The sequence below is a fragment of the Chrysemys picta genome, chromosome 5 (genome assembly GCF_011386835.1).
Source record: "Chrysemys picta bellii isolate R12L10 chromosome 5, ASM1138683v2, whole genome shotgun sequence".
In the NCBI taxonomy this organism is placed as follows: Eukaryota; Metazoa; Chordata; order Testudines; family Emydidae; genus Chrysemys; species Chrysemys picta.
The window spans coordinates 142,200,618-142,217,111 of NC_088795.1; the positions used below are offsets into that span (position 1 = coordinate 142,200,618).

The 16,494-nt window shown below is 46.1% G+C and overlaps 1 protein-coding gene across 2 annotated transcripts in view; it reads left to right on the forward strand.

Annotated features, from left to right (window-relative positions):
- Positions 1-16,494, forward strand: part of SEMA4F (ssemaphorin 4F) — a 217,708-nt gene that overhangs the window by 149,425 nt on the left and 51,789 nt on the right. For both annotated transcript variants that reach the window (XM_065598374.1, XM_065598373.1), the window contains exon 8: positions 3,817-3,992. In XM_065598374.1, coding sequence (XP_065454446.1) covers positions 3,817-3,992 — 176 coding nt within the window. The remainder of the gene's footprint in view (positions 1-3,816; positions 3,993-16,494) is intronic.

The following is a 16,494-nucleotide window of genomic DNA, read 5'->3' on the forward strand; positions in this document are numbered from 1 at the left end:
GCTTGTTTGAAAATTTACAAGTGGGTGGTGCAGGATGGCATCATGGGCTGATCGGAGGCGGGAGTCAATCTGTCAGTACTAAAGGCTCTATAGGCTCTAAAATAATATACAAATAAAGAACACAGGTTGCCATTCTGACTACTGATCACATCCATGTTTAATAAAAATGCTTTATTTGTAATTTATCTGCATTTACTGCAAACCTTCCAGTGTGCCCCTGCAGAATCTAAGTCCAGCTTGCTGTGCAGCGCAGGGTGTGGCTTTACCTTCATTATCATTGTAAATTCCATGATCAGGGAGTCTGCCTGTCTGTGTATTGCAAAGCTCAATGCTCATCTGTTAGAGGGACAAGGTGGGTGAGGTAATATGTTTTTTGGACCAACTTCTGTTGGTGAGAGAGACAAGCTTTTGAGTCCCTCAGAGCTCTGCTTCAGGACTGGGAAAGGTACTTACCGCATCACAGCTAAATGCTATGTGCACCAGATTGTTTAGCATAAGTTAGCATGTATTATAAGGGACCATTCAAGGTAGAGTGGTCTGTTGACACAAAACGGCGGGGGAGGGGGGGTATTAGTGAGTTACAGATTGTTGTAATAACCCATAAATCCAGTGTCTCTGTCCAGTACATGATTTTTAGTGTATAGCAGAATAGTGAATTTAAGCTCCCAGGCTTGTCTTTTGAAAATGTTGTGCGGGTTTCCGTTGAAGATGAGGACTAAGAGGTCAGATATAGGGTGATCACTTTGTGAAAAGTGTTCATCCACCAGTGACAGGGTGGTTTTTGTCTTTTATTGTTTTCCTATATGAATTGTCTCTAATATCCTGGGACTGACACAGCTACAGCTACACATGCTTATCTATTGTCTAACATGTTATGTTAGCTGTAACACAGACCATGCCCAGTTTGGGTAGCTTGTGAAATCTGACAAGCTTGCATTCAAGATCATTCATCAATAATTTAATACGGCCTCTGGTGGTTATGTATTCTGCCAATTGAAACTTTCTTTCTGTTATCTTGGCCTGTTGAGAGTGGTTTATTCACTTTTTCCACACCATTCTCTAGCAGAGCACCCCCCCCCCCGCCATCTCTTTTCTAAATCAGCAGTTCAAGTCTTTTTAATCTCTCCTCATACAGCAGCTGTTCCATACCCTTAATCAGTTTTGCTGCCCTCCTCTGCACTTTTTCCAGTTCAAACATATCTTTTTTTGAAGTGGGATGACCAGAACTGCATGGTCATTCAAGGTGTGGGCATATCATGGATTTATATAGTGGCATTACATTTTCTGATTTAGGAACCATTAGGAAAGGTAATAACATTGTTAGCTTTTTTGACTGCCACTACACACTGAGCAGATGTTTTCAGAGAACTATCCACAATGACTCCAAGAGCTTTCTTGAGTGGTAACAGCTAATTTAGACCCCCTCATTGTGTATGTGTAGCTGGGATTATGTCTTCCAATATGAATTACTTTGCATTTATCAACATGGAATTTCATCTGTCATTATGTTGCCCAGTCACCCAGCTTTGTGAGATCCCTTTGTAACTCTTTCCAGTCTGCTTTGGACTTAACTATCTTGAGTAATTTTGTATCATCTGCAGATTTTGCCACCTCACTGTTTACTCCTTTTTCAGGTCATTTATGAATATGTTGAACAGCACATGACTGCTTACTTTGCATAAGAGCCTTTGGTGTTGGAACTTGTCAGAGTTTTTCTGAAGGTCCAAGTGCATTGTGTTAATTGGATCAACCTGTATGTGTGCTTGTTGATACTCTCAAAGAATTGTAGTAGATTGGTGAGGCATGATTTCCCTTTACAAAAGGCTGAGTTGACTCTTCTCCAACATATGTTCATCTGTGAGCCTGATAATTCTGTTCTTTGCTATAGTTTTAATCAATCTGCCTAGTACTGAAGTTAGGCTTACCAGCCTGTAATTGCCAGGATCGCCTCTGAAGCCTTTTTAAAAAATTGACATTACATTCGCTATCCTCCAGTCATCTGGTACAGAAGCTGATTTAAGCAATAAGTTATTAGTTCTGCAATTTCTTGTATGAATTCCTTCAGAACTCTTGAATGAATGCCATCTGGTCCAGGTGACATTACTGTTTAACTGATCAATTTGTTCCAAACCCACCTTGATTGACACCTGAGTCTGGGACAGTTTTTCAGATTCGTCACCTAACAAAAATAGCCTGGCTGTGGGAATCTCCTTCACATCCTCTGCAGTGAAGGCGGATGTAAATAATTCATTTAGTTTCTCCGCAATGGCCTTGTCTTCCTTAAGCCTCCTTTAGCACCTCAATCAGCCAGTGGCCCCACTGCCAATCAGTCTGGCAGGCTTCCTGCTTCTGATGTACTTAAAATTCTTTGCTGTCAGTAGGGTGACCAGATAAATTGGGATGGGGGTGGGAGGTAATAGGCTCCTATATAAGACAAAGCACCATATTGGGACTGTCGCTATAAAATTGGGATATATGGTCACCCTAGCTGTCAGTTTGTCTCTTTTGCTAGTTGCTCTTCAAATTCTTTTTTGGCATGCCTAATTTTCCTTCGACACTTGACTTGCCAGAATTTATGCTCCTTTTTGTTTTCCTCAGTAGGATTTAACTTCCAATTTTTAAAGGATTCCTTTTTGTCTCTAACCACCTCTTCAACTCTGTTGTTTAGCCATGGTGGCATTTTTTTTGATCTGCGTGTTGTTGTTTTTTATTGCATTTTCTATTTTGGCTATACATTTAATTGAGCCTCTATTATGATATGTTTAAAAAGTTCCATGGAGCTTGGAGGCATTTTATTCTTGCGATTATTCCTTTTAATTTCTGTTTAACAATCCTCATTTTTGTGTCATTCCCCTCTTTGAAGTTAAATGCTACCGTGGTGGGTTTCTTTGGTATTTTCCCCCCAAAAGGATGTTAAATATAATTACATGATGGTTGCTATTACCCAGCATTTCAGCGATATTCACCTCTTAAACCAGATCCTGTGCTCCACTGAGGACTAAATCAAGAATTGCCTCCCTCCTTATAGGTTCCAGGACTAGCTGCTCCAAGAAGCAGTCAGTAATGAGGTCTAGAAACTTTATTTCTGCATCTTGTCCTGAGGTGACATGTACCCAGTCACTATGGGGATAGTTGAAATCCCCCATTACCATTGGGTTTTCTGGTTTTGGAGCTTCTCTACTCTCCGAGAGCATTTCACCATCACCATCCTGGTTATGTTATTGGTGGTATATTCCTACTGTTAAACTCTTATTATTCAACCAGGGGATTTATATCCATAGGCATTCTATGGTACAGTCTGGTTTATTTGAGATTTTCACTATATATGACTCTCTGCTTTCTTTTACATATAGTGCCATTTCCCTACTCTGTCATTCCAATATATTTTGTAGATTCCAATGCCAGAAGAGACCATTGTGATCTAGTCTGATCTCCTGTATAACACAGACCATAGAACTTCCCCAAAATAATCCCCAGAACAGATCTTTTAGAAAAACAACCAATCTCGATTTAAAATTTGTCAATGATGGAGAATCCATCACGTCCCTCATGGTTAAAAATGTATGCTTTATTTCCAGTCTGACTTTGTATACATATCCTGCCCTAATCTTGGGGCTGCCTCCTTCTGTGTTTGAGGACACTGGAATGGACCTGCTGGTCATAGAAGCCCCTAGTGAAAGCACAGTGCTAATGCTTGAACAGAAGAATACCCAAGATGCTTGGATGAGTTAAGATAAGCTCTTGCTAGAAGCTGAGAGCAGCAGATGAATCCTCTTTTTCCTGAGTATAAATGTCTCCTTTCTGCTCTCTCTCTAGGGGGACTTGGGAGGCCTGAAGACCCTGCAGAAGCGGTGGACAACTTTCCTAAAGACCCAGCTGGTTTGCTTGGATCCAGAGAGTGGAACCAACTTCAATTTACTGAAGGATGTATTTACCTTGCACTCTGTAAACGGGACTTCTGCAGTGTTCTATGGTATCTTCTCAGCCCAGAGGTGAGTGCCTTTTCTGGCTCCGGCAGGTGCACATTGAATGGAAAGTGGAGATGCAAAGGAGAGTGATCCTCAGTCTTGTGATATGGCTGTGCTCTGCACACCAAGTCTGTGTCCCTGTGGACATCTCTGCCAGCAGAGCCAAGTGTATATCGTCTCAAGCAATGCAAGGATAGAATTAAGGAGGCAAAATCCTCACAACTTCTCACTTCCTTACAGATGCTAAAGCAGTAAGTGGGAGCATCCTGGTCCTTTGGTCCATTGACTGCTTTTATTCTCTTCACTCCTAGTTACGGCTGTTCATCTTGTGTGTAGCTCAGATCATTTTAATCTGGAAACACTGTTTCGGGGAACTTCGGTTTCTCTCTGAGTGACTGTCCACACAGATTCCACTCTTGACACACACACACACGACCCGTGTGTGCAATAGCAGTGTCCATTGGGGCCAGGCGAGCACCCTGATGTCCTTGCATTTCCCCCAGTAACTGAAGGCATATAAGGTTGAGTGGGCTCAGCCACTGCTAAGTTCCTTAAAGCCCTTGGCTGTGAGACAGAATCCCTGCAGTGTTCATTCCCTTGCTTTGTGCGACTTAACTATTACCTTACTAATGTCTATAATTAGTGTTAGAGTAGGTAGAGTTAGTTGAGTTAGGTTTCCTCTCCTTGTTGGCTTTATAAAAACAACCCTCCCTTACCAAAATCCAAAACTTTTCATCTGTTTCCTTTTTTCCTAGAGCCCCCCCGCATCATCTCTCCACAATACTAGAGGATGTTCTAATATCATAGAATCATAAAAATATAGGGCTGGAAGGCACCTTGAGATGTCATCTAGTTCAGCCCCTTACTAGGAGCCAGACCAACTGTGCCTCGATCATCCCTGGCAGATGTTTGTTTAACTTGTTCTTAAAAACTTCCAGTGGTGCAGATTCCAAGCCCTCCCTTGGACTCCTGTTCCAGAGCTTAACTCCCCTTAGAGTTAGAAAGTTTTCCCCAAAATCAAACCTAAATCTCCCTTGCTGCAGATTAAGCGGATTACTTTTTGTCCCACCTTCAGTGGACTTGGAGAACAATTGATCACAGTCTTCTTTATAACAGCCCTTAACATATGTGACACAGTACTCCAGCTCAGACCTCACCAGTGCCAAGCAGAGCAGGATGTGTATCTCCTGTGTCTGACATATGACACTCTTGTCAGTACACCCCAGAATATTAGTCTTTTTCTCAACTGCATCACATTGTTGGCTCAGATTTAATTTATGATGGGGAGCTGCTGATCCACCCCAGATCCTTTTCTGCAGTACTACTGCCTACCTTGTTTTGTAGCTGTGCATTTGAGATGTATTTGTGTATTTAATTTTTCCTTCTTAAGTGTAGTACTTTGCACTTGTCTTTATTGAATTTCATCTTGCTGATTTTACACGAATCTTCTAAGTTCTCCAGGTCATTTTAAGAAATGTCCTGTCCTCCAGAGTGCTAGCAACCCCTCCCAGCTTGGTGTCATCCACAGATTGTATGAGCATATTCTCCTCTCCATTATTGATGTAATTGATGAAAATATTCAGTAGTATCAGATCCCTGTGGGGACCCACTAGATACGTCCTCCCAGTTTGACAGTAAACCATTGATAACTATTCTTTGAGTTTGGTCTTTCAACCAGTGGTGCACCCACCTTATACAGTAACTCCTCGCTTAACGTTGTAGTTATGTTCCTGAAAAATGCGACTTTAACGATGTTAACCGAATCCAATTTTCCCATAAGAATTAATGTAAATGAGGGAGGTTAGATTCCAGGGAAATTTTTTTCATCAGACAAAAGACTATATTATATATATTTATACACAGTATAAGTTATAAACAAACAATTTAATACTGTACACAGCAACGATGATTGTGAAGCTTGGTTGAGGTGGTGGAGTCAGAGGGTGGAAGAGGGTAGGATATTTCCCAGGGAATGCCTTACTGCTAAACGATGAGCTTGCACTTGGCTGAGCCCTCAAGGGATAACACATTGTTGCTAATGTAGCCTCACACTCTACAAGGCAGCACAAATGGAGGGAAGGGAGACAGCATGGCAGACAGAGACACGCACCATGTGTGAGAGGGAGATGCACATTGCCCCTTTAAGTACGCTGACCCCACTCTAAGTACATTGCCTTTTTAAATTAGATCAGCAAGTTGAGACAGCAGCTGCTGCGAGCAAGCTCCCTCCATCCTGAGCCCTGTCGTGTCCCCCGCTCCCCCGCCTGCTCTATGGAGATGGGGTAAATGTGGGGCAGGAGCAGGGGGAAGGGGGACACCCTGACATTAGCCCCCTTCTTCCCCTTCCCACCCGCACAGTAAGCAGGAGGCTCCCGGGAGCAGCTCCAAGGCAGAGGGCAGGAGCAGCACAGGGCAGTGGGGGAAAGGACAGCTGAACTGCCGGCAATTGATAGCCTGCTGGGCAGCTGCCGCACAGGGAACTTAGGGGAACAGGGAGCTGATGGGGAGCTGCTGATCCACCCTGGATCCAAGCCTCCACCAACTAGCTGCAACGGGCTGCCTATAGCTTCCCCCCACCCACTAGAGCAGAGGTTGTCAAACTGGGGATCGGGACCCCTCAGGGGGTCGCAAGGTTATTATATGGGGGGGTTGCAAGCTGTCAGCCTCCACCTCAAACCCCGCTTTGCCTCCAGCATTTATAATGGTGTTAAATATATTTAAAAGTGTTTTTCATTTATAAGGGGGATCATACTCAGAGGCTTGGTATATGAAAGGGGTCACCAGTACAAAAGTTTGAGAACCACTGCACTAGGGCACTAACGCTGTGAAAGGAAATTACATGATAAATTACCTGACATATTCATGTTAGCTATAACCTCTGGGTGCTTACAAATTGATTGTTTAATAATTAGCTCTAATATCTTTTCAGATGTTTAAGTTAGGCTTACTGGTCTATAATTCCCCAGGTCCTTTTTGTTCCCCTTTTTAAAGATAGATACTATATTTGCCCTTCTCCAGTCTTCTGGGACATCCTGCATGAGTTCTCAAAGATAATCACTATGGGTTCCAAGATTGCTTCAGCTAATTCCTTAAGTACCCTAGAGAGAATTTCATCAGGCCTTGATGATTGATATAAATATTTTTTAATGTGTTCTTTCCCTATTCTGGCTTGTGTTCCTTGCAGCTTGTTGTTAATTGTGTTAAGCTTCTGATCACAATTAACTTTTTTAGGGAAGACTAAGGCAGAATAGCCATTAAGCATATCCAGCCTTCTCAATGTAATCCATTATTAGCTCTCCTTCCCCACTAAGTAGTGGACCTATACTTTACTTTCCTTTGTTGTTTTCTTGCTCCTAATGTATTTATAGAACCTCTTCTTAATGCCTCTTGTGTTCCTTGTTAAGTGTAACTCATTTTGTGCCTTAGCTTTTCTGATTTTATCCCTGTGTGCTTATCATAGGACTGGAAAGGACCTTGAGAGGTCATCTAGTCCAGTCCCCTGCACTCATGGCAGGACTAAGTATTATCTAGATCATCCCTGACAAGTGTTTGTCTAACCTATTCTTAAAAATCTCCAATGATGGTGATTCCACAACCTCCCTAAGTAATTTATTCCAGTGCTTAACCACCCTGACAATTAGGAAGTTTTTCCTAATTTCCAACCTAAACCTCCCCCACTGCAACTTGAAACCATTACTCCTTGTTCTGTCATCTGGTACCACTGAGAACAATCTAGAGCCATCCTCTTTGGAACCCCCTTTCAGGTAGTTGAAAGCAGCTATCAAATCCCCCCCTCATTCTTTTCTTCTGCAGACTAAACAATCCCAGTTCCCTCAGCCTCTCCTCATAAGTCATGTGCTCCAGCCCCCTAATAATTTTTGTTGCCCTTTGCTGGACTCTTTCCAAATTTTCCACAAAGAAATTAGACCTTTTTGGCTGGAAGGTCTATTCAACAGGAAATATAGAGATGAGGATAGCCAACCACTGCTCCCAAAATATGACTCCTTAATTGGGATAGACTCTCCAAGTTGGTAGACAAACTACCAAAAGAACACCAAGAGGAGCTGAAGAGCCTCATTTCCGAAGGCCAACTCGGTGCCAGGACATCGCTTCAAGCTGTGTTGGATGTGTCTGATGTGGCAGCAAGAACTCTGCCCACTGCCGTCTCAGTGAGGAGATCTTTCTGGCTTCAGGCATCTGGAATCCCTAAAGGTTCAAGTAACCACAGAGGACCTTCTGTTTTGAGGGCAGTGATTTATTCAGCAGCAGTGCAAACAAGGCACTTCACACGCTTAAAAATTCAAGAGAAACCCTGTTCTCTTTGGTGCTGTCTATTGCTACTTTGTATAGGTAGTAGCCTTTCTACAGACAAAAAGACCCTTGTCCCAGTACTACCCACAGCAAAGATCACCTGAGCCTCTGAGGAATGGGTAGAGATTTCACCGCAGGAGATTTTCTGCCCTCTCCTCCTTGGCTGCTCCACGGAGCATCAAGCATGCAAAACATTTGTTGCATATCTTGAGAGCCTGACTGGACCCTTCTCCCCTGCCCCTCCCCTTTGGCAACTGCCTTTCATATTTTCAGGAAACTTGGGCTGGGATAAGTTTGGATTGGTGCGTCCTTGAGATAGTGAACGTCCAGTTGCAGGCTGTTCTCCTGCTCCCCCACCCCCTTCCTGTCCCTCCTCAGGGACCCTTCTCATGACTGTTGGAGCAGGAGGTAGACGTCCTCCTACAATTGGCAGCAGTAGAAGGAAGTGCCCCTAGAGTTCAGGGCAAGGGCTTCTTATTGATCACAAAATAGTAGGAATAGAAGAAAGGGGTGTGGAGACCTATCCTCAATCTTCAGAGTCTCAAACCCTTTGTCCATCATTTCAAATTCCAAACGGTTACTCTTGCTTCTGTAACCTCCTCTTTGGATCATCTTGACTGGTTTACAGCTCTTACCCTACAAGATGCCTATGTTTGCATTTCCATTCATCCAACTAACAGAAAATACCTGAGATTCCTAGTAGGATCATCACACTATCAATACAGAATCCTACCTTTGGGCAACTCCACATGTCTTCACCAAGGTCATGGCCACAGTGGAAGTTTATCTACATACCCCTGAATATGTAAACTGTAAACCAGAAGGCTCACACCTTTGGTGGGATTCAGGGAACATGCTAGAACTGCAAGGGGGACAGCCCTAATTTTAGGATCTAAGCAATTGGGTCCTGTGTGTCTGCACTGTCGAGACATGTCAGACTTGCAATCTGCCCCTGGATGGCATGTGGAGAGGCCGAAAACGGGGGACAGTGTCTAAACTCTGCACAGGTCAGCAAGCTAAAAGCACATGGGATTCAGTGGTTGGGTCCCTCCAAAAGGCAAGCACAACTAGATCTCTGACAGAGGTCCCTCAGGAATATCAGGGGAAGGGCTTCTATTCCCTGTACTTTCTCAATCCCAATACCATGGATGGTCCGAGACCCATCCTGGAATGCAGGAGGCTAAACAAGTTCATCGGGATCTCAGAGTTAAGGATTCTCACCTTGGGAAATTATCATCCTCCTCTGTCACAAGGAGACTGGTACCCGGCTCTCAGCTTGACTCCTCTTTCCACGGGGCCATCAGGAAGATGTACTGTGGATAGCTAAAATTCTGAGTGAGACAGAGGCATTACCAGCACAAAGTACTTCCCTTTTGGCTGTCCATGGCTCCAAGGGCATTCACAAAGTACCCATCTCAGCCATCAGGGGATCCACGTCTTTCCCTACCTAGATGGCTGTCTGATAAAAGATGGGTCAGGCTCCATAGCCCAAACTTGCCATTTGTTTCACAGCCTGGACCTGCAAATCAGGATCAGGCTTGACTTCTCCCAACTGTCTGAGAGTCATGTTCATTGGAGAGTGTTTGGATTCAATTAGGAAAAAGCTGTCTTACCCGGCGAGAGGGTCCTTCGGGCTCTTACCGGGCTGAAGACTGCTTGGACTCAGCTCAGGGGCGTGAGGCAAACTCACAGCCAAACCAGGGCTCCTCACCCAGCTGCTGTGGTGACTCAGCACTCAGGTATTAATTAACAACCTATCACTGAGCAGAGCCTGGGTCAAATGAACCCAGGGTCAGGTATTTCCACAACCCCAGCAGAGCTGCAGATCCATCTGAGCAACAGCGCTACCTGGCCAAGAACCCTCCTGCTGCCTGGAGTACACCAGACTCCAGTAATTCCCAGCCTGCTTCTGCCCCAGCATTGTCCTTGCCCTGCACTAACCTCGCTCCAGCCTGGCCTCTACCTCCTGATCACCCCCCAAACCCTCGGACTCTGACTACCCATTTTTGACCATCAGCCCGTATCTGGACTCTGGCTCCGGTATCAGTTTGGTGTGTCTTTGGACTCTGACTACCCAGCTTCGACCTCTGGCCTGCACCTGGACTCTGGCTACGATTTAGATTCTGGTTTGGCTATGACTCTGATCTCAGTTTTGACCCTGGCCTGTACCAAGATCTTGATTCCAGGACCACCGTTGGCTGAGGCCCAACCTTACTCCTAGCTGCGGCCCATGCTCCAACCACTAGGCCTGATTATGGGAGGCAGCGCCTGACAGTGGGTCTTAGGAGAGCTATTAGCCAGGATGGGCAGGGATGCAAAACCATGCTCTGAAGTGTCCCTAGCCTCTGTTTGCCAAAAGCTGGGAGTGGGGGGGATATGGGATGGATCACTTGTTGATTACCTGTTCTGTTCATTCCCTCTGAGGCACCTGGTATTGGCCTCTGTTGGAGGATGGGATACTGGGATAGATGGGCCATATGTCTGACCCAGTATGGCCGTTCTTATGTTCACGTACATCGTGCCTGTCTGTTCTAAGCCCATTAACACAACAGATGCCTCCAATCTGGACTAGAAAGTGCATGTCAATACCTAGAGATGCATGGATTATGGAACCAATGGGAAGCAAAACTCCACCTTAATGTGCTAGAGGTCAGAGCCTTAATGGACCTTAACTCCTTTACCTTTGTGCCTTGTTCTTATTCACCAACTCTGCATCTGGCTGTGGAAAAGAATGCACAGAGGGACTCTGTCAGTAGGAAGATATGGGACCAACATGAGTGGTCACTGAAGACTACAGTGGTGATACATTCATAGATTCCAAGGCCAGAAGGAGCTACTGAGATCCATCTAGTCAGATCTGCTGTATAACACAGGCTATAGCATTTCCCAACTATAATTCCTAGAGCATATTTTTTTAGAAAATCATCCAATCTTGATTTTTAAATACCCTGTGATGGAGAATCCAGCCTGACCCTTAATACATTGTTCCAATGTTTGGTTATTCTCACTGTTAATTAGCTCCTCATTCCCAGTCCTGAATTTGTCCAGCTTCAGTTTCCAGCCATTGGATTGTCTTAGACCTTTCTCTGCTAGATTGAAGTCCCCATTATCAAATATTTATTTCCCATGTAGATACTTATAGACTGTAATCAAGTCACCCCTTAAATTTCTCTTCTTAAGCTAAATAGATTGAGCTCTTTGAGCCTCTTACTATAGGCATGTTTTCTAATCCTTCTCATGGCTCTTCTCTGAATCCTCTCCAATTCATAGTGATCAACGGCTCCATGTCTAGTTGGCAGCCGGTTTCAAGTGGAGTGCCCCAGGTGTCAGTCCTGGGGCTGGTTTTGTTCAATATCTTCATTAATGATCTGGAGGATGGTGTGGACTGTACTCTCAGCAAGTTTTCAGATGACACTAAACTGGGAGGAGTGGTAGATACGCTGGAGGGTAGGGACAGGATACAGAGGGACCTAGACAAATTAGAGGATTGGGACAAAAGAAACCTGATGAGGTTCAACAAGGGCAAGTGCAGAGTCCTGCACTTAGGACAGAAGAATCCCATGCACTGTTACAGACTAGGGACCGAATGGCTAGGCAGCAGTTCTGCAGAAAAGGACCTAGGGGTTACAGTGGACGAGAAGCTGGATATGAGTCAACAGTGTGCCCTTGTTGCCAAGAAGGCTAACGGCATTCTGGGCTGTATAAGATGGGGCATTGCCAGCAGATCGAGGGACGTGATCGTTCCCCTCTATTCGACATTGGTGAGGCCTCATCTGGAGTAGTGTGTCCAGTTTTGGGCACCACACTACAAGAAGGATGTGGAAAAATTGGAAAGAGTCCAGCAAAGGGCAACAAAAATCATTAGGGGGCTGGAGCACATGACTTATGAGGAGAGGCTGAGGGAACTGGAATTGTTTAGTCTGCAGAAGAGAAGAATGAGGGGGGATTTGATAGCTGTTTTCAACTACCTGAAAGGGTGTTCCAAAGAGGATGGATCTAGACTGTTCTCAGTGATACCTGATGACAGAACAAGGAGTAATGGTCTTAAGTTGCAGTTGGGTAGATTTAGGTTGGATATTAGGAAAAACTTTTTCACTAGGAGGGTGGTGAAGCACTGGAATGGGTTACCTAGGGAGGTGGTGGAATCTCCTTCCTTAGAGGTTTTTAAGGTCTGGCTTGACAAAGCCCTGGCTGGGATGATTGAGTTGGGAATTGGTCCTGCTTTGAGCAGGGGGTTGGACTAGATGACCTCCTGAGGTCCCTTCCAACCCTGATACTCTATGATTCTATCAACATCCTTCTTGAATTGTGGACACCAGAACTGGACACAATATTGCAGCAGCGGTTGCACCAGTGCCAAATACAGAGGTAAAATAGCCTCTTTGTTTCTACTTGAGATTCCCCTGTTTACATAATCCAGGATCACATTAGTTGTTTTGGCCACAGTGTTGCACTGGGAGCTCATGTTCACCTGATTATCCACCATGACCCCCAAATCTTTTTCAGTCACTGCTTCCCAGGATAGAGTTCCCCATCCTGTAAGTAAGGCCGATGTTCTTTGTTCCTAGATGGATCCATTTACGTTTCATTGTGTTCAAATGTTTATTGTTTGCTTGTGCCCAGTTTACTGATCACTCTGCATCAGTGACTGTCCTTGGAACCGCAGACCGTGTCAGCCGGATGCTTTGGGAAGACCTCGAGTGGTTTTTGAAACGAGTATAATCAGATTAATCTTCTTCATTTGGGGACTTCTCCATATGGACGTATTTGCTACAAGAGCAAGCAGAATGCCATCAGTTCTGTTTCAGAGTAGGTCACAGCCCCAGATCCCTTGCAGATGCGTTCCTCCTTCCCTGGGAGTTGAGTCTGACATACGTTTTTCCCCAGTACCGCTCGTTCCCAAGGTCATCCCATGTGATTCTGATTGCCCCAGCTTGACTGAGGCAACACTGGTTCTCCAACCTACAAAAATTCTCTTTTCAATGACCTCTAATGCTTCTCCCAGACAAAGACACAGTATGCCTGCATGACCATCAAGTCCTTCACCCAAATCCCAACAGCGTCCACCTGATGGCTTGGCTGTCGGATGGCTGTGCAAAGTATTCTATAGAACAGCAGAAAAACATCTACTTTGAGTACTTAGCTCTATAAGGGGAAACATTTTGATCTGAGAGTCATAACTTCCCTCAGGAACAAAATTCTAAATTGTCTTGGAATATCTCCTACATCTTAAGGAATGTGACTGTCTACTAGCTCACTAAAAGTACACTTAGCTGCAATCTTGGCTATCTACCCTCCTAACCAGGTGCAGTCAATTTTCTCTAACTCCATGGAGGCTGGATTTTTAAAAAGAGATAAATAGAACTCATCCTCCTATCGGGGCTCTGGTTCCTCCTTGAGACTTGACCCTTGTATTATCTGCTCTGATAGGGCCTCCATTTGAGCCAATGGCGACCTGCTCTTTAGCCCACCCATTAGCAAATGTGTCCTTCCTGGTGGCTATCACGTGGGCAAGAGAAGTGGGCAGAGCTGCAAGTCCTGATGGCAGGTCCCCCATACCACATTCTATAAATACAAAGTCTCAATGAAACCACATCTGGAATTTCTAATGAAGGTGGTGTCCAGCTCCCACCATAACCAGGCAATCCATCTGCCTACCTTTTCCCTGAGAAGTGTATGCATAAGGATGAGGAGAGACTCCCTACACTAGATGTTTGTTGTGTCCTCTTTTTATATAGACCACATCTATTTACCGTATATACTCGATCATAAGCCAGTTTGTTTATAAGCCGACACCCCTCCCCCCCGATGGATAAGTAAAAATGGAAAATTTTTATAACTCGTTCATAAGCTGACCCTATAATTCAGGGGTCAGCAAACTTTGGCTCCCGGGCCATCAGGATAAGCCGCTGGTTTGTTTACCTCGAGCGTCCACAGACACGGAGGTAAACCTAAGTAAACGAAGTGTCCCGGCGCGCCAGCTGCTTACCCTGACGGCTTGGGGCAGCAACTGGTGGGGAAATTTTGGGGGGTTGGGGGGAGAAGGTGGGAGTCAGGGGAGTAACCCCTGTGACTACCCCCCACAAGACCCCACCTCTAGCCGAGGACCCCCCACACTCTCCCCATCCCATCCCTTCCCACCTTATCTGGGGAGGGCTAGGGGAGGATGTCTCTGACCTGGCTGGAGCTGCTCTGGCAGGCTGGGCAGCGCGGCCACAGCCTGCTCCGGTGGGCCAGACCGGGTGGCATGGCCGCAGCATGTTCCAGCGGGCTGGGCCGGGCAGGGCAGCATGGCCCAGCGTGCTCCGGTGCCTGGCCGGCGCGGCCACAGCCTGCTCTGGGGGGCGGGACCGAGCGGCACGGCTGTAGCCTGCCAGCCCCGGAGCTGCAGCTGCTTCGGAGGCTGGTGGGGGAGAGCGGCATGGCCAGAAGCGGAGAGACTCTGGCCCTGCCTCTTCCCTTCTCTCTCTGCCGGCTGTGCTGCCTCTCCTTGCTCCCTCTGTTGGGGGAAGGGGGGGCTGTGTCCCACCTCTCCCTCTCTATACCCGTTCATAAGCCGACCCCCGTCTCTGGTGCTTCCCTTTTTTACTAAAAAAAATTCGGCTTATAAACAAGTATATACGGTATATCCCATCCAGGATGGATAAAGGGTCAGGCAGTTTCAGCCCAGGAAATTTCTCGCTGGATAATCTCATGTTATGAGTAGGGTTGCCAATTTTGATTGGGCATATTCTTGGAGATTTCATCACATTACATAATCTTTAATTACAGATTAATCTTTAATTCATGGAGACTCCAGGACAATCCTGGAGGGCTGGCAACCCTAGTTTATGAGCTAGCTAACACCTTATGTCCTCCAAGAGTGGCAGCGCATTCTACCACAGCCCAAGCAACTTGCCTGACTTTGTTGAGAGATGTACCTATAGATGGCCACCGAGAGCGGGTTCGGGCCCCAATGAAAAATTTTTTTTGGGCCCCCCAGCAAGGGCGGACCAGCTAAACAGAGCCAATAGGGGGGTGGGGGAGCCAGGCCCCCGGGCTCCCCTTCCGGACCGCCAGGCCCTGGTAATTTGTACCGGCTTCCCCCCCTCTTGTCAGCCCTGCCTATAGAGGACATCTGTAAAGCAGAGACATGGTCCTCGAGGCACATTTTTGCCAAGCATTATGTGATTATTGCAGCCTCCAGAGCTGACTTGACTTTAGGAGAGCAATGGTTCAATCCCTTTTCAAATTGACTCCAGGCCCCACCACCATGATGCACTGCTTGGGTGTCATCTACGTGGAATGGATGTGTGCAATCACATAAAGAAGAAAAATCTGTTACTTAACTGCATTATGACTGTGTGAGAGCCCACAGCCTACCCTCCTTCCCCTCGTCTTTGGAGTCTATCTCATCATGATTCTGGTGTGAAGGAACTGAAAGGGAATCGGGGACTCCACCATTTATGCCCTTGGCCCATGGCATGGGGAGTAGGGTTGCTAACTTTCTAATTTTTGGAAACCAGACACACACACCCCGCCCCACCTCTTTTCCCCCTAGGCCTTGCCCCCTGTCCTGCCTCTTCCCCCATCACTCACTGCTCTCCCCCTTCCTGGTTGCTCAATCCTCTCCACCTCCCTCCCTCTCCCCAGCTGGGCTCTCTCTGTTCTGGGGCTGGGACAGGAGCTGCAGCCTGATGTGGAGCCTGATGTGATGCAGGTAGGAGACAGCCCCGGCTGAGCAGGGGCTGGTGCAGGTTGATGACCTGGTGCCTTCCTCCCCCGCCCACAGTAATCGGACTTTTGGTGTCTGGTCCCCTTTTTCACTGGACTTTCCAGTCGAAAACTGGACACCTGGCAACCCTAGTTGGGAGGTGCAGGCACATGCTGTGTCATGAACTCTTTGGCTTGAGCACACTGGGTGCACCCACACCGAAGGAGAAGAGAGACACAACACATCTTGAAGTACAACAACTACAATATAGGAAAATAACCATTTTATCAAACAAGACCAGGCCCGAGTTCTGCTGACAGTGCCACACTGTGATATGTAGGTCTGATACTTGGGAACCCCTGGATTTGACATGGGAAGCTGCTTTTGCCTGTGCCAGCTCTTCTGCATCTACTGTTACAATGCTTTATGGTGACACATCTGCCAGGAGAATTAGAGAGCCCCATCCTTTACTGCTGAGCCCTACTTACACAGCCTTCCCTGAAGGCAATTGGGTAATGGGCC